This window comes from Felis catus, chromosome B2 (genome assembly GCF_018350175.1).
Source record: "Felis catus isolate Fca126 chromosome B2, F.catus_Fca126_mat1.0, whole genome shotgun sequence".
NCBI classification, from domain to species: Eukaryota; Metazoa; Chordata; class Mammalia; order Carnivora; family Felidae; genus Felis; species Felis catus.
Genome location: NC_058372.1, coordinates 110,369,168 through 110,396,416, shown reverse-complemented (window position 1 = coordinate 110,396,416; position 27,249 = coordinate 110,369,168). Strand labels below are relative to the sequence as shown.

Here is a 27,249-nt window from a genome sequence, read left to right as displayed (position 1 = left end):
ATTATTATTATTTTTAGAGAAAGAGAGGAAGAGAGAATGTGTATGTGCATGTGTGGGTAAGGGGCAGAAAGAGGGAGAGACAGAATCCCAAGCAGGCTCTGTGCTGTCAGTACAGAGCCCCATGTGGGGCTCAATCTCATGAAATGTGAGATCATGATCTGAGCTGAAATCAAGAGTTGTTCGATTAACTGACTGAGCCACCACCCAGGTGCCTAAGAATGGTTCATATTCTTAAAATTAGGTTATAAATAACATGTGGGAAGCCTCCAAGAAGAAAAGAAAGGGAAGGCATAGTTCTAATTCCAATGCCGATATATGAGCTTCCAGTAAACAATGCCAAAAACAGGAGTTAAATAATAAAGGAAAAGTCTTAAAAGGAGAACCTTGAGCCACATAAAAAATGAAGCCTTAATTCAAACACATAAACCATAAGACTCAAGATAATGAAAGAAATATTTACTTCTGCTGGGACTGTGACCTATTCTAGAGGTAGATGGGCTTACTTTAGAGGCAGTGATAACTAGAGAAAATCAAAACTGGAAAGCATAAAATTACAAACCACAACAATGGAATTCCTAGGAGCTCTCCATGGTGCTACTCAACTCAGCCTCAGCCACTTTTGATGATTTTTATGCAGTACTGACGTCACCTTAGCTCATCTTTGGGTTAAGGTCTTTCCCAGATCTAAAGATTTATAAAACTAGAAAACAGCATTATATTTACAAAACTAAGATTTACAGCAGAGTGATTGGACTCTTCTTTCACTAACTTAATCACATCTCTAAGTTTAGCACATAGCAGTAACCCATTATGATGCTGACCATCTACCTTGGTTGAGATAGCAGACCTCAGTTACCACTAAATGTAGTTTGTTTGCCAATCCTGTAGCAATACATTATTGTCCTGTGTGGAGTAGAATATGCTTTCCTTATCCATATTAGCAGAGATAATGGGCTGACCCGAGGCATCTCTTTGAAATCTTTTGATGGGGCACCTGGGTGGCTCAGTCAATTAAGCATCTGACACTTGATCTTGGCTCAGGTCATGATCTCACAGTTGGTGAGTCCGAGCCCTGTGTCAGGCTCTGCATTGACAGTGTGGAGCCTGCTTGGAGTTCTCTCTCCCTCTCTCTATACCCCTACGGCCTTGTGCTCTCTCTCTATCAAAATAAATTAAACTTAAAAAATAAAAAAAAAAGGTTCTGAAATCTTCTTTTGAAACCAGGTGATAAAGCTGACTATCTGTCTGAATCACTACCCAGTTGCAAATAAACCCAGCTTTCTGCGCTTCAAAGTTTTAGTTTAAGTAGGCCTATACTTATTTATAAAAAACTGTAAGTAAGTATATTCTTTAGAATTTTGATTTTGGAAATAAATTTATTCTATATTTCACCTCAGAAAAAATATCTCTGGGAATTTAGATTGGAAAACATAATAATAACAACAAAACTACTACCTCATGAAAGAATAATTTCTCTCTAGACCTATATGTAAAAGTAAAAATATGATGCCTCCTGAACTTTATTTCTGTCATTCTGTGATCATAAACCTGATAATGACTGGCTTTAAGGCATTACTTACAGGCATTTAAAAAGACTTTAAGGCATTATGGAGCTTCCAAGTCAATATAGCAAACTGAATGAGCTTAATGTCCTCACCTCCCTCTATAAATTTAAATGATAGTAAACAGTTCGAACAATAACAAATTTATAGAAAATTTACACAAACGCTGTAAAAGAGGCAAAGTAACATTATTAAATCAGGTATTTGATAAAATTTTAAAAGATGAAAAATACATGGGGGTCTGACTTCTACTTCAAGAAGATGGGATAGTCATACTTTTCCTTATTCTTCCCATTAAATATAACTTTAAAAACTTGGCATTATATGTAAAACAAACATAAGAAGACTATGAAAGTAGTTTCTAACCAGCTAGAAACTGTAGGACCCAAAGAATGACCTAGGTCAATTCCCTGGTTTGATTTTTGCCTTATATATTTCAGACTTAGAGCTCAGGAAACTGGCACCTGGAAATTCCAATAGGCACATACAAAAAAAGGCCCTAACAAAAGCTTGCCCTCACTGGGCAAAGGACCAGGAAAGGTATACTCACAACATACAAAGCTTTTAGGCAACAGCTACTTTACTCCAGCTGTACACCACAGGGAAAAGAAAAGAGAAGAAAAAAAAAAAAAAAGAAAAGAGAAGAAAAGAAAAGAAGAGGCAAGGAAACGCAAGGAAACACAAGGCAAGGAAAAGAGAAAAGAAAAGAAAAGAAAGGAAAAGAAAAGAAAAGAAAAGAAAAGAAAAGAAAAGAAAAGAAAAGAAAATCATGTGACCTCACCACCATCCACACCAACAAAGGGGGAGAGGGAAGCCTGGAAGTGGCACATTTCCAGGCTGTTATGAGGCACCCCATCCCCCACAGAGTAATGTCAGAGCAGGTTGAGTGAGCAGTCAGGACTTTCATTCTCTATTCTATCAACATTAACACCCTAGTTGTGAGATGCTATAGTATTTTTACAAGATGTTATCACTGAGGGAAACATGAGATTTCTCTGTACTGCTTCTTACAACTGCACATGAATCTACAATGATCTCAAAACAAAATTTAAAAGTTTAATAAGAAAAAATACATGTGGTCATGAAACATTATGATATGCAGAGGATTAAGACCACAGACATAAAGTCCATGCTATAGAAATAAAAGAAAAATGATCAGAGAAAAATTCAGAGGAAAGAATAATAAAAATGTTTCTTTTTCTAACTAAAAGGAATAATAAAAAGTTTCATTATGATCTGGTAGACACATAAAAGATCTGCTCCCAAGAGCATGCTTGCAAATGCCAAAGGTGAAGAAAATCCTAAAATCTTTTACAAAGTGTAGATACCTACAGAGTAACAAGGGTTTATCTGAAGCCAGCTTTCTTATAAAAAATAATGGATGCCTAACAACTATGAAATAATGATTTCAAAGTTCTAAGGGAAAATTATTTTGAATTCACATTTCTATATCTAGCAAAACTATCAACAAATGTGAAAAACAGAAGAAACACATTTAAGAGAATGCAAATACTCTGCCATTTTACCTCCTCTGTACTCTTTCAGGTAAAACAAACCAAGAAACAAATGAGGCATATAAATTGCTAGCCCTTTACCTAGGCAGAACTAGTCTGGTACAGAGTCATATAATGAATTGTAGGAAAGATGCATTTATTCCATTGTGCTTGAATGTAGCAATTAAACTTCCTTGAAACACTGTCTAATTATCACCTCTTACTTTCAGAGAGCACAAGCAAACATTTTTTAAAAAAGTTATTTTAGAGACTCCGTTTTCTAAAAGAGAATACTAGATGTCCACCATTCCTCTTCTTCCTATGATCACAGCTAACCTGCATTTCTTCACCTCCTTTATAGTTATGGGTGTCTACTTGGCTGTTTTTTCTAGCCAATAAAATTTGAAAGAAAGCAACGTGCACTGTTTTAGGTCTGTCGCAAAGAAATATATAATGTGTGATTCTCCATGCTTTTTCAACCTTTAGGGAAATAGAATGGAATTGAACAAAGTAACCCTGAAGACTATACCTAGAAAATGGCAGGACAGTATGGTGGAAGGAACGTGGGTCATTGATTCACTAGGAGAAACACCTTATTGGACTGCGTGGCACGATGTTTGAACCAATGTACACATTTTGATCTGTTTGTTATAGCAGCTATTAGTACCTTATGTAACTACCTCATATTCATTCACATCTTAAAATTCCAACTATTGGGGCTTTGGAAAATGCAGTCAACTTTAAGCTATAGAAACACACTGTTATTAACTGTGCATCAAATAGTATTCTAGGAGGCATTCCTCTTATGAATTTATTGTGGTTTCTCTAACTGCAGCTCTTTTCAGAATAGTTATGATGAAGGATAAAGAGTATTTTATTTCCAGATAAATCTTAAGAAAATATAGCAAATGGGAATGCAAGCTGGTGCAGCCACTCTGGAAAACAGTATGGAGGTTCCTTAAAAAAACTAGAAATAGAACTACCCTATAACCCAGCAGTTGCACTACTAGGCATTTACCCACGGGACACAGGTGTGCTGTTTTGAAGGGACACATGTGCCCCCATGTTTATAGCAGCACTATCAACAATAACAAAAGTATGGAAAGAGCCCAAATTTCCATCGATGGATGAATGGATAAAGAAGATATGGTGTGTGTGTGTGTGTGTGTGTGTGTATATATATATATATATATATATATATATATATATATATATATAATGTATATATATATATATACAATGGAGTATTACTCGGCAATCAAAAAGAATTAAATCTTGCCATTTGCAATTATGTGGATGGAACTGGAGGGTATTATGATAAGTGAAATTAGCCAGAGAAAGACAAAAATCATATGAATTCACTCATGAGATGAACATAAGGGAAGGGAAATAAAAATAATACAAAAACAGGGAGGGGGACAAAACAGAAGAGACTCATAAATATGGAGAACAAACTGAGGGTTACTGGAGGGGTTGTGGGAGGGGGGATGGGCTAAATGAGTAAGGGGCACTAAGGAATCTACTCCTGAAATCATTATTGCACTATATGCTAACTAATTTGGATGCAAATTTTAAAAAAAGAAAAAATATAGCAAGAGTGCTACCCATGGAAGAGACAGAAGAATCACGTACCTCCATGATTTGGGCAATATGGTACCAGAATTTTAAAATTTACAAAAACAAAAATGACACCTCAATTTGATATTCAAAAAAAAATTTGATTTAGATGTCCATGAAGTTATATTTATGAAGGTAAAATGGCTAAATATTTGAAAAATAAGCATGTCAATTTTATCAACATCTGTAGGAGAATCTGATGACACTAGGGTCCTAATATTTTCCCAGAATTATTTAGTAATGACTGACAAATAAAAATTGCATATATTTAAGGTACACAGCAGATTATGATACATACACACATTGTAAAATCATTGCCATAATCAAGCTAATTAACATATGTTTCACCTAACATAATTATAATTACTGTGTGTGTGTGTGTGTGTGTGTGTGTGTGTGCTAAAAACACTTAATGTCTACTCTCTTAGCAAATTTCAAGTATACAGTATACCACTACTAACTATAGTCACCATGCTGTACATTAGGTTTCCAGACTTATTCATCCTATGACTGAGACTCTGTATCCTTTGGCCAGCATCTCCCCATTTCCCTCATCTCTCCGCCCCTGATAACCACCATTCTATTCCTGTTACTATGAATTTGACTTTTTTTAGATTCCACGTATAAGTGAGATCATGTACTCATTTGTCTTTCTGTGCATGGTTTATTTCACTTAGCATAACGTCTTCCAGGTTCATGCATACTGTTGCAAATGGCAGAATTTCCTTCTTTTTTAAGGTTGAAGAGTATTCAAAACTAATTTTTGAAAGGATAAGTGAATGTTCATTTTGCAGTTTAGAATTGAAGAGAGTAAAAAAATAAAGTGCCATTGGGGAAGAGGGATATATCAAGATGCATTTGCATTGATACTAAAAAGAATAAAAGAGAACTTGCACTTACTCATCTTTTTTGTTCTCTAGTTAAGGACATGTCTAAACATAGCAAATAAAATGAAATGCAGAACAGCTCATATGGTTCGTTCAGTTTTTCATTATAGATAATTACTTTCTATCCATTTATCATTATCTCACTGACTCAGACCAAAAGATTGCTATTTGCTTCTTTCCATTTTGTCACTGCAATTATTTGGCTATTTGAAACAAAATGATAAGTAGTCTCTTCCTCGGTAGTTGAAAGTGTACACGTAGTAAATTTTATTGATAATACTCTCTACTTTAAGTCAGTAAATACGTGTTGAATAACTCAAGAGCACCAATCTCTTCATTTTTGTCAAAGTTGACACCTACTTCCTACAACTAGACATTTTAAACAGATTTAGCTGCTAATCAAAAAATAAACAGCAATTTTGAGGCACCTGGGTGGCTCAGTCGGTAAGCATCTGACTTCGGCTCAGGTCATGATCTCATGGTTTGTGAGTTCAAGCGCCGCGTCCGGCTCGGTGCTGACAGCTCAGAGCCTGGAGCCTGCTTCAGATTCTGTGTCTCCCTGTCTCTCTGCCCCTCCCCCGCTTGTGCTCTGTCTCTCTCTGCCTCTCAAAATTGAATAAATGTGAAAAAAATTTTTAAATAAAAAATAAACAGCAATTTTAATACAAGAAAAGATAATGATATATACATTTATATATACATGTATGTGCTGTGTGTGTGTGTGTATGCATAGAATTAACCTAGCCCATTATCAAAGATTATATAATCCTTAGCTTGCTTGCTGAACTAAATATTATATATAGCTTTTACATGCCTATTGTCAGCTTTTAAAAAGACTTCCAACGTCCTACTTCTGGGGACTAAACCTCTCAGCCAAACCACCACATTATCACACCATGAAATAAAGCAACTTCAAGGGTTTCACTCATTTGTTTTAGGTTAAGTAACAACTGAAAGGAAGCACACTTAGCTCAGACAGCTATGCATGTGATGAAGAAAATGTCACTTTTTTTACCCACTGCCCTTGTCACTGTTTCTCAATATGGTTCTGCCTGTGCATACACAATGTGGAAATAAACTCTCCCACCTTCAGGCTGTCTGAATGAATGCAGTTCATAAATCTGTGTTCATTTTTAAAAAGACAGGCATTGTTTCAGCCCTCTCCTATCAATGCACCATAATGCTGCCTTAAGTTTACAAGGTAGCTTGAATGCAAGAGGTTTCTGCTGCTGTCCAAAGCACTATAAACTTGCAAACTATTGGCAGGTTAACAATCATTGCAAAGAACACTGTTGCAAAGCACAGAGCCCTTTTGTTTTATTAGGAATTCCTAATTAACTCAATATCTCACTGAGTTCTTTTTGGATATTCTCTCTTAACCATTCTACACACAAACACACACACACAAACACGTGCAATTTGGAAGCTGCCAGAAACTGTAGGTAGGATTTGGAGGACTGCACACACTAATGCTGGACTGAAGTTAATGGGGCTCGTCACCCGCTAGCCTTGGACAGTGATGTTCCAAGTCATTAGCATGTCTTCTGTTTTTGGCAAGCTCCCCCTGGTAGGACTGGGCTTCCAAACAGTCAGAGCCAGAATTTGTAGCAGCAGCACTTTCTGCCTTCCACATGAATGACTAGAGCTCTCAAAGCTAGCAGATTGGTGACCGCTTCTAACACTAGACCCTTTAGGCAGAAGAAAGGGCTGCCATTAGGTACTGTGAATTGATTACATATTCTTTATTCTTTCACAAGTCCTACTTATTAAGGGCTCTTAAAATATCTGGCACTGATTTAGGCATTTCGCGATGGCCCTTACATCTGAGTCTTAAGTAGAAACTCAAAGAGCTATTCAGTTCCTTGTTACAGCCAACCCCCCTGACAGCAAGCTGCGCCTTGACTACATTATGTACTTTTCAGCAGATGGAGTTTGGGGATTCCTGTGAAATTGTGAAACAAAAGCACTGAGACACAGGAGAACAGAGCTGGGAGGGAATAACAGATAGATATATCCAAAGAACAACAAACAACACAGGTAGGGTTAGGATAAGTTAAAAAAAAATGACAAGAGATTCTGGATTCGTAAGGGTTTGATTTTTTCATTACTAAAGAGTTTTAAGAATGCTAGTATTTTAGAAAAATAAAGCAACAATGACAAAAAAATATTAAAAAGGACATTGCTTCACTGTAAATTCAAGCAGTCTAAGCTGTGCCAGGTATCTCCAAACATTTCATGTTTTAATTGGCTTCCCAGGGCTACAAGTCACATCCACTTAATCGTGTATTGATTTTCTAAGATGCTTCCTGTTACTATGACTACCCCAATCAATGAACTTCTTATAAGTAGCAAGATAATTTTCTTTCTTGTTTCTTTCCAATGAAGTCTGAATAATTTATTTCCACAAAAATATCTGATGTTGCTTCTCATCTATCAAGGAGCTACATTATATTGGTAAAATTGTTTGATGCCTCTCATTTGTTTATTTTTTTATTTATTTATTTAATATTTATTTATTTTTGAAAGAGAGAGAGAGAGAGAGAGAGACTGCACACATGCGAGCAAGGATGGGGCAGAGAGAGAGAGGGGACAGAGGATCCAAAGCAAGCTCTGTGCTGACAGCAGAGAGCCTTATGAGGGCTCAGACTCACAAACTGTGAGATAATGACCTGAGTCAAAGTCAGACACTAAACTGACTGAGCCACCCAGGTGCCTCTGATGCCTTTCATTTAAAAAAAAAAAATTAACAACTCAGGCAACAACAGAGGTTGGCAAGGATGTGGAGAAAGAGGAACCCTTTTGCACTGGGAATGCCAACTGGTACAGTCACTCTGGAAAACAGTATGGAGGTTCCTCAAAAAATTAAAAATAGAACTATCCTATGACCCAGCAATTGCACTACTGGGTATTTATCCAAAAGATACAAAAATGCTAACTCGAAGGAGCACATGCTCCCCAATGTTTATAGCAGCACAATCAACAATAGCCAAATTATGGAAAAAGCCCAAATATCCCTAGACTGACAAATGCATAAAGAAGATCTGGTATATATACACAATGGAATATTACTTGGTGATCAAAAAGAATTAAATCTTGACATTGGCAACAACGTGGATGGAACTAGAGGGTATTATGCTAAGTGAAATAAGTCAATCAGAGAAATACAAATACCGTATGATTTCATTCATATGTGGAACTTAAGCAACAAAACAGATGAACGTAGGGGAAGGGAAGCTAAAATAAGATAAAAACAGAGAGGGAGACAAACCATGAGAGACTCTTAAATACAGAGAACAAACTGAGGGTTGCTGGCAGAGTCTTGGGTGGGGGATGGGCTAAATGGGTGATGGACATTAAGGAGGGTACTTGCTGGGATGAGAACTGGGTGTTACATGTAAGTGATGAATCACTAAATTCTACTCCTGAAATCATTATTACACTATATGTTAACTAACTTGGATTTAAATAAAATTTTTAAATTTTTAAAAAATTTAAAAAATATTTACAGATTCTGCACAGAGAAAGCATACAGAATTATCTTGGACCAAGATCATGAGTGGCTTATCAATCTGTGGATGTGTTGATAAAAGTTCTTTTTGGCTATGAGAAAAGTTCCTTTCACTTGGGCCTTCATCACAGGGACTGAGAGGCTGACAATCACTCAAAGTGGACGCTCACTGGGAAGAAGAAAGTGGTTCTGCCACTAGGAGTCAAAGAAAGTGCAAGGCCACAGGCCAGCCATTTGTGACTTCGTTAGTTAGAATTGTGCTCTCTACCCCAAGAAACAAATTGTATATTGTGAGGATTTTGGCATGGGGGAGGGAAGTCACTCTAATCTGAGCCTACCCACTTTTTCTGAAGCACAGCCCTAGAAACAATAAAACAAGATTCAGGAAACACATTGGTCTTTGGAGTCAGACAACCTGGACTCAACCCTTCATGTCAGGTGAGAAAAATTGGTTAAGTCTCTTAAACTTCTTGAAGTTTCGTTTCCTGTCCTATAAAATGAGATCAACGTAGTTACCACCCGGTAGTATGGAGGCTCTCTAAAATTTTTTTTATGTTTATTTTATTTTTGAGAGAGACAGACAGGGCACAAGAAGGGGGCGGGGGGAGAGGGAGACACAGAATCTGAAGCAGACTCCAGGCTCTAAGCCGTCAGTGCAGAGCCTGACATGGGGCTCGAACTCACCAACCATGAGATCATGACCTGAGCTGAAGTTGGTGCTCAACTGACTGAGCCACCCAAGTGCCCCAGTATGGAGGTTCTCTAACTTCTCTATCCTTCTATCAAAGTCCATTCTTCTACTTGAGACATCTTTCCAAAGCAGAAGAGTGACCAGGTCACTTTCCTGTCCCAAACCTCCCCAAGTCTGGAGGAACACAGGCCAAACCACATAGGGTGCCATCCGCCACCCCACTGAAACAGTTCTCAGCCAGTCTTTCTTTGCTCATCTCTGATCATTTGCCTCAATTCACTTCTTGGTCTAGTTTCCTCAAAACAGATTTATCACGTAATTTTGACCCCTTCCAGCTGTGTGTTTGTTCAAAACACCTCCCCAAAGTTTTCCTGTCTGACAGGTTCTTCCTGTCCTCATCCACTTAGTAAACTCTTGTTCATCCATCCAGGCCAAGGATATCCACATATTTGCTATCTTTCCCACTGTGCCTGGAGTTTCTCCCCCAAAAAATAAAGATTAATTTTCACCAGGTGAAACAATTTCGTTTTTCATTTGGTTTCCAACATGAACAAATATTTTATTTGGCGTCTAATGTGAAAATATCTAGATGTTACTTAACCACACAGTGAAGCGATAAAAAAAAAAAAAAATGCAACCTGTGTATTGAAAACCTGAACACTAAAAGCAAAATGTGATGTTATTCCGATTCCCAAAGTCAATCAACTTTAAGTCTTCACAGTCTAAGTAGTCACTGAATTGTAAGAAAAACAGCACACTTGCAGAAAAATATGCCGCCTGACAAATGAGCTTATCCACATCAATTACTTTGAGCATTGCTATCACCTCCTAAGCAAAAGATGTATCATTTCTAATTTAATACTCTAAAATTGGTATAAGTGAATGGACTGAGATTCAAACAAGGTACGTCATTTGCCCAAGTATTTAATATGTAGCATTGTTGTCATCCAAACCCGGGTCTATCTGCCTCTAAAGACCATTCTATTTCCACCCCTCTGCATTATCTTTCTATTGACCTTGCACTTTGATCATAGGTGGATCTTAAAAGCAATGGTCTATGTATCTTTTTCCCAGGTGTCAGGTGCTATCTCTAGCCAGATCACTCAAAATCCTCTTTTGCTTGAGAAAAGGGGGGGTTGGTGTGTGAATTTAGAAAGGTTATACAATCACTTGAAAAGGAAAAGAGATGGGGCCTCTTCAAAACACAATTACATCATCCTATTAATAACACACATAATTAAAGTAAGTTTTCTTCCTGGCACTAGACCCATTGGTAGCCGTTCTTATTTTGGGTTCAAGTACCTTGAATATTTGTTGTGTTCGCCTAAATAAAAGTAATATATTATAGCAAGATTATAGCATGGTATAAATTCTCACTGAGTTGTTACAAAATATCCTATCTCTTCATTTCCCTGACTAGGTTCATTGGAAGGGGTTTACTATTGTGGTAGTGGTGGTGGTCTTGATGAGGGTAGTAGTTGTGTTTAGCAACCTGACATTGTGTATATATCTTACTTCAAACTTTTTTTTGGACTTACATTAATCTCAAAAAAAAACAGTTTAAATTGATGCTTAGAGTGAAACATGTATCAATACGCAATAATATGTCATACATAATATATGCAAAGTAAAACAGAGTCATGATTACGAAAGCCATAAAAAAATGTTACTTCAGTAGAAGACTATGAAATGCCCCATGCCCCAATGAATGGAACGTTTTTAGCACATCTTATATTCTTATTCAGAATTGCTATTGTTTTTAGATCTAGATATAGAAGTAGTCATAGATACAGACAGAGACAGAGATACAGAGCATTTAAAAATCAATCTGAACTTGAGAAACATCTAGTTTAAAGATTAGTAACAAGTCAAATTTATTCCCAGAAAGAGTTCCTTTAGGTGGCTTCCCAGTTGGCAATTAGAGGAAATCAACTCTCTTACTCAGTCTGGGTCCTGGGAGAAAGGTAAGGGGACTGAAACATTTATGGGAAATAGAAACAAGGCAGGCAGCCAGCACAAGGGATCCTTCCCTCTCCAACACAAACACAAAGATTTAAATTGACGGTAGCTCCTGTTGTGCTGACACTTAGCACAAAGAAATTCTGATAGTAGCCATGCTTATAGGGAAGTTTCCAAACATGTCCAAGTTGTCAGTTTTCTCTCCTGGAATGGCTTACAATGTTACTATTAAATAACTCCAAAAACCATGTAAGTTGGTAAATAGCAAGATACTGAGTCTATCCTGAGATGCTTTTTTTATTTTCAATTTCTTACAAATAATATGAGTTCTCCAGTCCTTCATGTAGCTGAAGGCCTGCCTATCCCTAGTGCAGAAAGAAGACGACGACAGGTAGGGGCACCTGGGTGGCTCAGTCAGTTGAGTGTCAAACTTCGGCTCAGGTCATGATCTCACAGTTTGTGAGTTTAAGCCCCACATCGGGCTCGCTGTTGTCAGCACAGAGCCTACTTCAAATCCTCTGTCTTCCTCTCTCTCTTTCCCTCCCTTGCTTATTCTCTCTCAAAAATAAATATAACATTTTTAAAAAGCTAAAAAAAAGAAGATGGCAGGTTAAAAAAATTATAAAAGGCTAGATTACCATTATGTGTTAAGTAGCATGGTTGTAGAAGCCAATTTTCTTTACAAAGTGACACTTTATTTATTTTTTTCAAATGTTTATTTTTGAGGGAGAGCAAGTGGAAGAGAGAGAGAGAGAGAAAGAGAGAGAGAGAGAATCTCAAGCAGGCTCCTCAATTCAGTGCAGAGCCCAACGTGGGACTTGAACTCACCAACCGTGAGATCATGACCTGAGCTGAAATCAAGAGTTGGATGCTTATCGGACTGGGTCACCCAAGCACCCCGCAAAGTGAAGGACACTTTACACACTGCTGACAACAGGGTAGAATCAGGAGTGATTTTACATGATATACACATTTCCAAACATGCTTATCCTATGTCCTCTCCCAACACCTATTATCTATCTCTATGGAGTTTTAAAAAAGGTGTTGTTGAAGAAAAGGCAGCAGCAAGTCTGACTCACCAAGAGCAAGTCAGGAAACCTGCATTAGGAAAAACCTATATAGAGAAAAAGGATCAGTGTGTCTCATTCACTTCAGAGGCAACATCCAAACTGTGAATTCAATTTGGTGATGATGTCCTGCTGCCCGGAGAAGAGGACCATTTTTATTGAGTCATCAGCCATCAGTTTAGGTGCCTACAGACACAGTCAGAAATTCCTATGGAGCAGAGGTCTGCATGATTTTGGCTATTCAACATAAAAAAATAAAGTCTGACCTTCCAGCCTAATGAATGACAAAGATATAATTAGTTATTTTAAAACGAGTGGTATTTTCAGTGGTAAAAGTTACAAAAATTGACTGTTGACTTGCAAACCTCTAAAATGCATGTTGAATACACGGAAAGTAAACAAGTAAATAATATCACTGAAGAGTAACTTCTCAAATCTTTTTTAGGAATTTAAAATTTATCCCATAAATATTGTATACAAAGTACCATAAAGCGAACTACAGAGAGCAGAAGGACATCCTAAAAGTTAAAAAGAAATTATCAGTAGTAGGTTTATGACATGTCGTTAATTAATAATTGATTTTCCATTTTATAATTCCTAACCAGGTAAGTGTCATTCCCTGGAAGAAGCACCATTCCTATATAAATTCTTTCCACCAAAAACAGCAACAACAACAACAGCAGTAGCAGCAGCAGCAACAAGAAAATCCCCAATTAAGTCTAGAGAAGTAATTCAAAACAGTTATTCCAAATCTTAGATATCAAAATACATACTGACCGATTGCCTTTCTAACAGCTTTTTGGGCAACACGAAGGTATTAATAATCATATCCTCAATTCATCAGGTTAAATTGAGTAGTAAAGCAAATAGTTACCTAATTAATTAATACACACAGAAAAAGAAAGAGAAACAAAACAAGAAAGCTAAATAGCTAATAATTAAAATCGAAAACGTGCTCTTTGTTCTGCTTCTCAAGATAAAAATCTCCAATTGGCACCCACATTTATGTTTAGATGTAGTAAGATTTGCACTCAGTATTACAAACTCCCATCTACAAAAAGGCCACATCTTTCAACTTTCCTTCTATAATCCTTTGTCCAGTTATGGTTTTAGTGCTTGTGCTTAAAAACTATTTTTTAAAAAATGTTTTTATTATTCTTTTTTTTAATTTTTTTATTTTTAATTTTTTTTAAGTTTATTCATTTTTCAGAGAGACAGAGACAGAGTGTGAGCAGGGGAGGGGTGGAGAGAGATGGAGACACAGAATCCAAAGGAGACTCCACGCTCTGAGCTGTCAGCACAGAGCCCGACATGGGGCTGGAACCCACTAACTGCGAGATCATGACTGAGCTGAAGTTGGACGCTCAACCAACTGAGCCACCCAGGCTCCCCCTTTTATTATTCTGTAAGTAAGACATTTCGTCATTCTAACACATCAGATGAGAGAAATCAAACTTGAAAGACTGAGAAACTGGGTAATTTATAAATCTTTACCTGAAGGCCTTCAATAGCCAGTCGCAGCATGCTTGGTGTAAGTTTGGAGGCTTGCTTGAAGGTGAAGTTACTCCAGTCTATGATCAAAACAAATCCATTCACTTGAAGCTCAGGATCTTCAATCATAGCTTCTAAAGAAAGTAAGATGGCACGCAAAATATCCACCAGTGTGTACCTATCAGCAATAGAAATGTACTGCATTAAATTTGACAACCACTTTCACCAAAACTATAGATAGTGTTTACCACACTGTAAATTTCCTTTAAGATACCTCAGGAGTCTTAAGATTATTTTATTTAAAAATCTTCTCCTAAGAGGACATTTATTTACTGCACTCAGGGGACATATTAGAATTTAACATGTATTCTACCAAACCAAACTAAAATGCTTTTGAAAACATACACTGTTTTATATTTTACGACCTTTTCTTTACTTCCAGGCCTTCCTATGATTTTCTAAAATCTCATTTCGACTATCCTGAAAACTAGGCATGGTAGTTTTTTAAGCAGCTCAGGAACACTCTCAGTAATTCTAACACTTGTACCTTCATATTTCCAAAATTTTTAAAAAAACGAGATTTGAAGAAATTTTACCAATAAACAAGAACACTAGGGTTAAATAACACTAGGGTCTAAAACTGTCAACAGATTTTAATTACTTGTACTGAGTTTATGTCATAAAGCTGCAAGAAAAGAAAGGTGATTGAGTCTTGATCTTTTTCAGCCTTGCACTTAGCACAGTGCCTGGCACATTGGAAGAACCCAATGAATGCTCTTTATGTTGCTGTAAAATGGGAGCAGACTAGAGCACAAGAACACTAATTGTGGAGTAAGACACAGCCTCAGTGAAGGCAGCAGAAAGAAGAGCAAAAAAAAAGGCAAATTTGAGAAGTATTTTAGAGACGAACTTGTTAAAATTTGATACTTGATTAGATGCCGAGACTAAGATTAAAGGAAGAGTAAAAGATGACACACACAAAGATTTTCTAGCCTCAGAGCCTGAGTAAATGGTAAAATCTTTAATCAAAATCAATAATGCAAGAAGAGGACTCCTTTGGGGATAGTTGGAAATGTAGAGTTTAGAATAAAACCCATTGTATGAGAAATATGTGGTACACTCAGAAAGATATATCAAGTAAATATCTGAAAAAGTAGATCCTAAACTCAGGAGAAAGCTCAAGGGTGAAAATTCCAGAGTCAAAAACATACAGATCTTAAGTTCAAGTAAGTGAAAGGGTAATGTAATCAGAGCTGAGAAGAAAATGAGATAATTATTCAAGAAGGAAATCCCAGCATTTCAAGAGGAATCACTGAATTTATGAAAATGTTAACAATTTCAATTTTTGAGCAGCCTGCATTTTAATTTTTCTCCCCTCATATATTCAGGTGGACATGTCTAGGAAAAGCTAGAGAAATAAATCTTGACCTCAGGAAACAAGTGAGATGAAGCGGATTGCTGGATTAGGTGAGTGGAAGTAATGGGCTCACCAGGAAGACAGTATGAGACGGTGAGTACATATGAGGGAGTAGTTCTATTTTTACTTCTAAAAACATTTGGAGGCAAATGGAGAAAGCATAGTAATTCAGAAGGAACTTCAGGTGATTTTTCACTTGCTTTGGGTATCATTTCCTCATCTGTAAAATCAGTAGTTTGGAATAGAATCCCTTTGGGATCCCAACATTAATCAAGCATGGTGTCAGAAGACTTCAAGATGGAATTCCTTCCCTGTCCCTCATTAGCTGTGTGGTCCAGGACATGTCATTGATCTGTAATTCTGAGCCTCAGTTCCCTAATATGAAAAATGGAAGTACCTATTATCATCTTACTATATCTCACTGGCGATGGTGGGGTGGGGGAAGGGGGGAGGAGAGGAAAGTCAAAGACATGATGCAGGTGAAAGCACTTCCATAGTGCTAGGTGTACAGAAAGTGCTCAGTAAATGTTGGTTGGAATACATACAGACCATGCTTTTTATTGTAATGGTAACCATAGACATAGTGTACTAGGCAGGATATAATCAGAACTGAAGGCTGTTTACACTTAAAAATTATTGATGATCTTTAGATAACTTATTCTTATAAAAGGCAAGGATCAAAAAATTATTTTTAAATCTTTGGAAAGTATACAGGCTTTTTATAGGCCTAAGGATATAACATCTCAAAATACTTCCTGAATACATAAGACAATAAAACTTTGTGTAGAGCTCTGTTACCTATTTGTCTTTAAATCTATGAAATATGTACGGCTGAATACCTTTATTTGTCACGCCATGGCTGGCCTATCTCCTTTATAAATATAATGGCCTAACTTAGTGTTATGACAAAAAGTCTATAGACCTACACAGACTGGAAAGATGAAGCAAAAAGGTTATATTTCTGGTTTAGGCTTAGAGCCCCATTTAAAATATATGTTCATTTTAATTCCTGAAATTCATCATAATATCATGCTAAAGTATTTTTAATTAGAAAAGCCCAATTTAGAATCTATCTCCGTTATGATCATCCTTATGTTACCTATAGAAATACCAAATAGCATTAATACCAAAATAGCATTAAGTAACACTTGAATCTGAAATCAGCTTTGGAAGGATGATGTATTATTTGCAGTGAGAATAAACCATAGCACCAGTGAAGGCAGAATTCAAGAGGCATTTTGTTTAAAATAACACACTTTGAGTATGGTTTTCCAAAACTGAGGCCAAGTCAAGAGAAAAATTTACGCATATATTGTTATTCCAAAGGAAATAAAACAAGGCAAATCCTGTTATCAGCAATGAAGAAAAGCATGTTTGCAAAGTTTTCAAGAGTAAATTTCATCAAGTTTTTAAATTTAATATCTAGCTTCAAAAAGAGAATCAAATGATCTTTATCTAAATCATTATATGTCTAAATCAAAGAAAAGAAACATTAAAACATCTTAGCTAACTGTATTCAAAGGGCAGGTCAAAACCACTCTTGACACGCCAGTCCTCTGTTGTCAAACATGTCACATTACTACCATTAACAGCTCAGCAGGCTATTCATAAGCAGAATCTTATTACATGAGATCTTGCCAAAGTCTGTAAAATATCTTCCAAAGAAATGAGGGATTTTATATCTTCAGGAATCCTACCTTCATCCTTCTCTTTGAAATTATGTTTAGCTGTTGTACTCTACAAATCTGAGGTCACTGCAATAAATATGTTCATGTGTGAGGTTTACATCCCAACAACAGGAGCTCCACCATTTTTCTTCTTCCCTCGTATGTTGGAAGAAAGCCATAAATAACAAACTAGCACATTAATGCAGCTCTTGACTCTGGATTGTGCTTTCCAAAACAGCATTAAGTAAATCCTGAATCTGAAATCAACTTGGAGAGGATGATGCATAGCATGTAGTAAGAAGAAATAATAACACCAGAAAGGGATTTTACAACTGGGACACCAAGCTATACAGACCATGGCTCTTGAAAGACAGCAGAGCTGCTATAATATGTAAAAACTGTATGGAGAAGACTGACACCTATATCTCCTATTTACTACCTGTACAATCAAGACCAAGGAAGCGTGTTCTCCTGCCTCAGACCACGCAAGGATTTGGGGGGCTGACTGGCCTGTGCTCTCCTGGGGCATCCTCTACAACTTACAATTGGTGCAAAGAGCAAACTAAATCACAAACAAGTCATTACCTTCCTACTTCCCAATCTTTTCTTCCAGCCTGACAAGGAAAAACTGGCATCTTGGCATCACACTGAACAGCACAACAGCAAGCAATTTCCCTTTTGTCACTAAATCAATCAGCCATTATTAAATTCTTCATTAAGGCTGCCCCTCCCCTCAGTTTTCATTAAGCCATGTTTCCAATGTCTGAAGCACTTCCTATTAGAAAGGTGCTAAGGGGAAAGACAAAGGCGAAGAATTGCCTGTATTAACGCCTCAGGGTATCATCAGTACTAAAGTTGATGAACCTATCTAGGTGTTTTATATTACTCAGTGGCAATAATAACACCTCTATCTGTGTAATCATTTAAGAGTTCCAAGGCGATTTCAAATGCATTATCTTAATCTCAAAACAAGCCCAGAGTCTCTGTGCTGGCTTTGTTCCTATTATTTTGGAGATGAGGACACAGGGTCTCAGGGAATTTGAACAGTTTGCCCACAATCACCATGGGAGTAAAGCAGGGAGCCTAGATGAGAAGCCGGGTCCTTCTGACACCTCAGTTCTCTCCACACCCCATGGTGCCTCTACCTAGAACGCAGTCTAATGAATAGCTGATCTGCTTTTTCAGGTCTCGGTGGTATGTATGTCAGAAGACAGATCAGGAAGTCAATACCAACGTGGCACCATGCCAGGTTCCAGGGCATGTTCCAGCCTGGCCCCAGCAGCAGGCTTTGGTGAAGGAAAGGGAAGAAGACATTCATAAGAGTCTGAATAGAAAGAGGAGAAGTCTACAAACCCTAGAGAAAATATGAACTCTGAAATATTCATCTGTCTGGCTTGTGTCACTGAGTGCAGAAGATTAGCTGTCTGAGCCTTGCTTTAGTTTTACTGCTGTGGGAGTGTAGGTGAGTGAGAACAAGTGAATCACTGAAAATGAAACATCTACAGGAATAATGTCTTTCTTTGGGGGAAAAAAAGTTTTAAAAAATGTGCACCTACTGCCACCAAAATAAAATAAAGTAAAACAAAACAAAATAGAATTGTAATGGAAAAAATGCAAATGTCAGAAAGGCAACTCTTCAGGGTAGAATACTCTAAGCAAATGTCTGCTAAGTCTTTGTCTTTAGAAGATTTATTCTAGCAACTTAACTTTCTCATTGTCTATTCTGACGTTCAATCAAGATTTTGTAAATGACAGATGGAATTTTTCTGCTAGGTTTATGTTTGTCCTTAGACTTACGTTGATAGCTGTCTACACACACAAAAAAAGTTTGACCAATTCACCTACTAGTTGTATGATCATGGGTGAAATATTTCACCGCCCAGTGCCTCAGTTTCCTAGTCTGCAAAATGTGGATGTTAATAACACTGGCCTTGTAGGATTGTGATAAAGATTTACTATGTTAATGTTTGCAAAGGACTTAGAAGAGTGCCTGGCACATCACACATGCTATAAAAGTGTTTTAAATCAATGACTAAATAAAGTAATTAATTAAAGCATTAAAATGAGACAATAAAATGTTGAATTCAGTTAACAGAGAAGGCGATGTTCTCTCGGCACAACACTGTGTAGTCCACAGCTGCCCCTTTGCCCTGAACTTCGAGCGCAGGCAAATGGTACTCTCATTAAGCACTTACAATCTTTCTAGTAGTTATTTAATGTTTCATGTTTTTTCCTCCCAGAGGTCATATATCTCTTGATGGTACAAAGAATATGTCATATGCCTTTATTTGCCCTGTCACCTACTAAATTTCCTTTATATAACAAATGCTCAACTCAGGTGTATTTCAGCATTTATTTATTTATTTATTTATTTATTTATTTATTTATTTAAAATATTTATTTTAGAGAGAGAGGGAGAGGCAGAGCATGAGCAAGGGAGTGGCAGAGAGAGAGGGCGACAGGGGATCTAAAGCTTGACACAGGGCTCAAACTCACGAACAGTGAGATCAGGACCTGAGTCAAAGTCAGACGCTCAACCACCTGAGGCACTTTTTATTTTTAATGATTTGAATGGAGTACTGTTTGTTCAGTTATTTGATGTTATAAGGACCTGACGTACAGGGACATCCTTTCCCTCATGTCAGTAGTACTGTTTATTATGTTAGTAAAATATATGTACTTGCCCTCAGTCATGTAAAAGAGCTCAACCTTTCTAAGAATGGAAGAAATGTGTTCATTGACTAAGGATAACAGTAATTTACTAACTATCGGCTTATGTTTTAAAATATCTTTAAACATTTCTTTAGAGGTATCCTGTCAGTGCAGTGTAGTAAACCTCAAATCCTTTGCTTCTCTTCAACTTTGTTTAAAGTTGTATATCTAAAATATGAAAATAGCCCAGTTCAAGTCAGACCCAATCAACATCCTACTTTAAGGTTGGCACTCTTGGTCCTTGCTGTTATTTCAAGATTATTTCACTAATTACTGTATAATTGCCCCAGTTTCTAGAGACCGTCCTATTTTTTTTCCAGAGATTCGTTCCAATATTCCACTAACATTTCGCAGGACAATTTTTTTTTCTTTCCCATTTTCCATGGTATGAACCAAGGGCATAGTCTGGAATAAGATGCAGTTTCCCAAATCTTTGTTAAAAGAGCCTCCTTATAAGGAAGCAATACAGAGAGGTTCTGCTGGAACAGAAGTGCCATGGAATCCACACATGCTTTTCCAGTTTTGACTGAATCTCAAAACCCACCCATAACATAGCACAATGATGTCTCCAGGGTTTGAAAGGTAAGGATTCCTGACCTTGACACGATATATAACACCTTAAAACAAAACGTTGAAACATAAATAAATATAAACTTTAATAAACTGAGTCTTCAAAAATCAGGCCTCAAGATGAAGCCTATTTTCTTTTGTTTGTTTTTTTTTTGTTTTGTTTTCAAGATCACTGAGTGTGAGTGTTTCTCCCTAATTATCTAGTTAATTGTGCTTGACTGTTCCTAGCAATTTTTACTTCATTTTGTTTTATTTCATAGCACACTTCCAGAGAAGAATAAAACTTCATGGTGGGATTAAAACAAATCTGTATAATCTATGTCTATTTAAAATTGTAATCTATTATCAACCTAACCTTCTGTCAGTTTGGAGACTGACCACATTATTTTAATAAATGTGAGAAGAATCATAATTCAATCTGAACTTGCAAACATTATCATTGTCTTTTTTGTGAAAATGCCACACAATAGGAACAAACAAACTACAATGATATGTTTTTTTAGGCAAATTCCAGGATAAGTTAGAGAATCATAGCATGATGTTTGACCTGCTAGTCTTCTATCCCTTCCAGAGCTTCAATACTGTAAGTGATAATCAATGTTTATCATGACAAGGCAAACATAATGCAAGACGGTCAGTGCTTCTGAATTGCCACTATATTAGGAGTCGTTTATTTTAGCTGTATGTAATTGTTTTCTAAAGGTTATTAACCAGCTTCCAGATAAATGCTTGCTTGCTGTACAAAAGTGTAGAGGACTACTCTGAATTCTAATGAGGTAAAATGCTACTTGCATGCTGACAGCCTACGGGCCAACTATCAGAATGGGTGTCATCAGGACGTTTCAGGTGACATAATTTCCTCACGAGTGTTTGCAAGAACTACGGGTCCAGTGAATTTCAACTTCTCAGATACCTGCTCTCATGCTCTAGGGTCTAAACTGTGATCTACTTTCATTCCAAACGTCCTTTTCTTAAAGTAGTATGATCCCTTCTAGCTTCAGTGTTACATTATCCTCACGTTCTGTTGTTGCAATCAAATGGACAGTTTGAAGGTATCTGTAGAGTCCTAATCAGGGCACTATCATCCAGGAAAGAAATACAGCACATGATATGTGGAAGATTATTGCATCCTAGTGATGTGGTGTAACGATTCAATTGTTTGTAATTTTGTGGAATTTGCTTTTGTTTTCAGAAATTATGTTAGACAAACTGAAAGAAATGAGATGAAATTGTATGAGTCTTTACCAAGGTAGAGCCTACTCAATAAATGTAATAAGTAATCTGAGCCTGTTCTATCCTTTTGAGAAAAACCACAAATCACATTGAAAGTCATTTTGACATTTCAGTATTTTAATTATTTTTTAGATATATTAGAATGTGATAATGCTGTGAATATTATTATTTTACCTTAGTCTTCCTGAAGATTCCATGTCTCTTATAAAAGCTTTGGAAATGGTCCAATTCTTTGCAATAACCTGAAACTGACCTGCACTACATTGCAGTGGAGAGAGCCACTATTTTATTTATAGTCACCAGCTCACACACATTTACTTTTGCTAGTCTCCCGAGGAGCACAGAAAACTGTCCTACAAATTTAACATAGGAGAAAGTATATATAAGATAACTTCCTACTTAGAATTATTTCTTTTTAATGCGTAACTCACTTCAACTCAGTATAGATTTGCATTAACTCTAGGTCACGTGCTATTGTAAATATAATAACATAAGACTTCATCTTTTTTGTTATACAGATCAGTTATTTCAGAGATCTTTACAAAATTTTTCAAAATTCATTAAAAAAAAATCTTGCTTTTCCCTTGGGAGGTTGGAAATAACCTTATTTCCAAATAAAGGAGACACTTTCTTCTACCTTGTTTCTGGAATTTCCCTGTGTAACCTTGGACATTCCCACCTATTGTTTCTTTAAAACAATGCTATTCTATTTTCTTTAAAACAATGCTACTTTTCAAAAAAGTTGTTGAAAGCCAGGCAATTCACTGAACAACACAAGGAAGGTGGTCCAAATCATGATCAGATGTGCAGTCTTCTCAAGAGACCCAGGTTGTTTGGTCTGGAAGGATGAGAGCAGGATCTGACTCCCAGAACAGGGAAGGCATGGGAACGAAGAGAATTTGGCAGGTAGCATGTTCACCTAACAGAACAGCAGTAAGGTAAACATCGAGGGAAGGTGACACAGACTTCTGTAGAAGTCCAATCAGTTAAAAATTGAGGCTGCGCAGTGTGGGAAGGAAAAGGATTCAGACCAAAGGTAGGAGAAGGGTTGGTGAGACCCTGATACTGCCAGAAAGGTATTGCCAGAAACTGTCCTGCAGGCTCCAGGGCAGTTCTTAGACACATATCTCAATGATAAAAGTTTACAGAGAATGTTAAGACGATAAAACTGATGATCCGCTAGTCCTTGTTATTAGATACATGTAGATCTGAGATAGGGGGCAGGTAGGAAGAAGGAGGGAAAGATTTTTTTAAGAATATAGGAGGAATTTTAGACAAGCTCAAAATAACTTGTGTACCTTCTGTTCTTGACATTCTATAACTTCTTGATTTTACCTGTTTATTTCCAACCATAGAAACAGAATTTACAAATTTTAGCCTAAGGGTCCTGATAGAGTATTTTTTTATAAGAAATAACTTCTCATTTTTAATTTCACATGTATGAGATTTTAATGTTTAAATTATAAAAATAATTTTATATACCAATTAATAAATCATCACCCATTATGGATTTCCAAGGAGATAGATTCTGATTACTAGTAACCTATCCTTTCTATGAAAGAATGAGATAGAGAACTAAAACATATTCTTTAAATCTGGAATATTAACTTCCCATATAGAGGAGAACTCTTTCATCTTAATTAGATTTATGTCAGTGTGAATATTAGTTCACTTATAAAGATAAGTGAATAAAGGTCTGATGTATATGCAAGTTTCACTGAATGCAATCTGCCTCTCTAATATCTTTAACAGAGAGATTTTGAGATATATTTAAATATAAAATTTCCTCAGCTCCCATTTTACTGTAACTCACAATAAACAAAATGCCACTCTGATACATGGATTAGGTTCTTTCTTGAAGAAATTTTTCAATTTTGATATACACAATAATTGATTTGCATAACCCTACAATGTCCATCTCAGACGGGAAGCAAAAATTTCTTAAAGAGAAATTGTGGCCAAATAGTGGCTTTCTTGGTCCTTTAAACTTTGCCACCTCATAAAAAGTAGAGTGAGATCTTTATAAATAACCAAAATAAGAAACAGAACTCTATTCCCCATCAATAGCTAACTCTAAGTTTCTTCTTAGCTTTATGATTCTTCAGGTAGTAATTTGTCTTTATATTTATCTAAAAGAAATCAGAGTAGTTCTCAGAATTACAGGGAATAGGTGACTATATAAAGAGTAAAAAAAAAAAAAAAAAAAAACAAAAAAAAAACAAAAAAAAAACCTGTTAGGGGCATCTGGGTGGTTCAGTTAAGCATCTGACTTCGCCCAGGTCATGATCTCATGATTTGTGAGTTTGAGCCCTGTATCTGGCTCTCTGCTGTTAGCACAGAGCCCACTTTGGATCCTCTGTCTCCCTCTCTCTCTGCCTCTCCCCTGCTCTTTCTCTCTCTCTCTGTCTCTCTCAAAAATAAATAAAAATATGTTTTAAAAACTTAAAAAAAGTAAAACCCTGTTTAAAATATTAGCTCACATTCTAAGGTTTCAATAATCCAAGAAGCCTATCTAGAAAGCTGTAAGATCAATAAACTTTCTCAGTAACTGTAAAAGTCTTTTACAATTGTTCCTGAGATGTTTTCAACTAACCAGATGCATCAAAAGTCACCATTCACAGAACTAAAAATACACCAATGTTATAACAACCAGCTTCTTATGATTCATAGTTCTGCTAACATTTTTAAGTCCCATGAAATATATTTAGCTTTGAACTTAATTGAAACTACCTTACACAAGAGTCTTTCATAATTTTTTATATCTTTCAGTCTGAGAAAATAATTTTGACTGAGCAAGTGGAAGAGTCCCTCTCTGCATCTTGCTATTATAACGTAGATGAAATAAAAATATTATTTCCCCTCCATTAAAAAGCAATAGAGCTCAAAAGTCTACCAACTGACATATCTGAACATTTTCCACTCCCTTACGAAAGATGAGAAATCACATCAGACAGGAAACACATTCTTTAGATTAGTGGCAGGTGTAGAACACACACACCAGTCAGCCTTTATTTTCAGTGTCAGCAGGCATGCTCAGCGAGAGGGCACAACTCTTCCTTTTCATTGAAGTGACACACATCGTATTATTCCTTCATCTACACATCACCAAGCAGAAAAGTTCCCAAGCCACAAAACTACTTGATCTTGCTTGAACACCACGCTATTCTTTAAAAATAAAACTTCAGTGCTAAGAAGAGGGATGATGGTGATGGTGATGGTGATGATGAGGATGATGGTGATGGTGATGACAGTGATGATGATGATGAATTTAGTTTAAGAATTTCTTTAGGAACAAGGAGGAAAAGTGGTCTCCACTCTCAGACTCATTTTTCCATAGAACAGTAAACTTATTCAAGAGGTGAAAAATATAGCAGCTGTATTTAGAAGGCGGATGATTCAGATTGCAGCACAATAACACAGTTCTGGAAAACACTTAAAGCTGCAGTAGAAACTAGGTGCTCACGAAGCAAGAGTTTCAAAGGTAAAAAGAAAAGCCTTTCCTCCACTGCCCAGGATGTCCACCAAAACCTCATTTTGTAGTTTCAGTTTCTCTTCCCCTCCCCATGAGCCAAATAAACAAAAACACCAAAGCTGTAAAACTATGACATGACATGACTCAGGGTAAAATCCGGAAAATGGGGGAGTAAAAGATTCCCTAGTACAAGTTTGAAGTTAGGATTTACCTGCTCTGATCCCAGTTGGCTGCAAAAAGGACTAGAATCTTCCTGCCATAGTGGTCCAGATTGGCCAGGCCCCCAGGGAAGCCATCTTTCAGTGCCTGCTTGATTCCAGGGTCAGTGGCCTTGAAGCTTTTGAACATGTCCAGGTTCTGCTGCCGGTACTCAAAGTACTGGGCCAGAAGGCGGAAAGCTTCAAAGTGATGAAACTTCCTGGCCCGCAAGAAGCGTAAGATGAAGGCATCATCTGTGCGCAGAAAGCCAATGTCCGGCCTGGTGATGACCATATCCCTCACCTCCTGGATGTCCTGGTGCAATGTGTCTGGGTTCTCGTTCAGCTCCAGGCGAGCTTTCTCCAGGGTCTCAGGAGAGAGACCAGCTTGTAAATGAGTCATCGTCCCGCTTGTTCCTGAACCTTCCCTTCCTCCTGCTGACTGTCCCACAACAGACCTGGCCCTTGCCACCACCACACTCTGGCCTCCAGACCTCCCTGCCGCCTGCTTCCTCTTCTGTACAGGAAATTGTTTGTCTTGGCGTCCAGACCAGTACCCTGTTGCTCCTGCCTCTCGGCAGCTCTTTTGTGGGAGTACGAACTTCTTTTCCCACCGCCTAAAAACAACACCTCACTTTGGTTCCCTCTTCCCTTTCCTTTAAAGAGCTGTGGACCTCTGGCGGGCCCAACACTCCTTGTCCTTCCTCAACCCTAACAAAACACCCCTAAGCCCACCCAGCACGGTTGGCACTGATCTTGATGCTGTCCTCTTCTCTTCCAAGATGCAACAAAAACAACCCCCACGCACATCTCAGCCCCAGCTCTGTGATGCTTCTGCGGTCCCTACTGAAGGATGCGCCTGCCAGGGATAACGATGGGAATTCTGATTAATAATAAGGTGGCTCTTCAGCGCTGAGCTCCAGGGCGGGGAGAGAGCGTCTTTGCCAGAAAGAAAAAGAGAGAAGGGGGGAGGGGGGGAGGAAATTATTTTTCCTTATGCTTATTTAAAGATGTTATTCTTAAAAGGCATTTGTGGGATTTTGTTTAAAATGATTATGATCCAATTAGGCGGAGACTCTGCAGATAGCGCACCTTCCCTCCTCCCTTCCTAGATACACCGTGATCTCAGAAGGCACCAGAAGGGTTTTGGTGGCGTTGGCACCAGCGTGGGCTACCCACCCCCCAGCCCCACCCGCAACTTCTGCCTTCCTCTAACCCTTTATTTCGACGGAATTATCCCGGGGGTGGAGGGGGGAGGTGGAGGGAGGAGGGGGATCTTTCCCAGAACACACATTTCAAATGCGAGGTTGGGGGCGGGGGACGGGGGGAGAGAAGGTAGAGAAGAGGAGTGGAGGATAAAATTAAAATATCTCTACCTTTTCTACAAAACCCCAAAGCAAGAGAGAAGAGCCGCGGGCTCCTACCAGCAAACCCGGAGGCGGGGACGCTAAGCAATGCGGCACTCCCTGGCATCCATCAGCCCCGGCTTCGGCGGCGGCGGCGGCGGCGGCGACAGCAGCATCAACTCCTCTCCGCGGGATGGAGCGAGCAGCGAAGAGGGGCGGCAGCTGGGACCCGGGCCGGAGACGCACTGGGGAGCAGCCGCGACCACATCGTCAGCCAGCAGCCCGCTGCCTCTCCCAGCGGGAGGGTGGGGGTGCGGAGCTAGGGCCACCGGCGTCCCAGGTCCTCGCCCGGCCCGGCCA

General features: G+C 37.9%; 1 protein-coding gene across 1 annotated transcript in view; it reads right to left on the bottom strand.

Moving 5' to 3' along the window:
• The window catches only part of CLVS2 (clavesin 2), a 70,238-nt gene extending 43,209 nt beyond the window's left edge, over positions 1–27,029 (bottom strand). Inside the window, exons 1-3 of the mRNA XM_019831164.3 lie at positions 26,920–27,029; positions 25,558–26,482; positions 14,279–14,453 (exon numbers count right to left, since the gene is read on the bottom strand). Of these exons, the coding sequence (XP_019686723.1) occupies positions 14,279–14,453; positions 25,558–25,946 (564 nt within the window). The 5' untranslated portion in view covers positions 25,947–26,482; positions 26,920–27,029. The remainder of the gene's footprint in view (positions 1–14,278; positions 14,454–25,557; positions 26,483–26,919) is intronic.
• Positions 27,030–27,249: the final 220 nt, after the last annotated feature.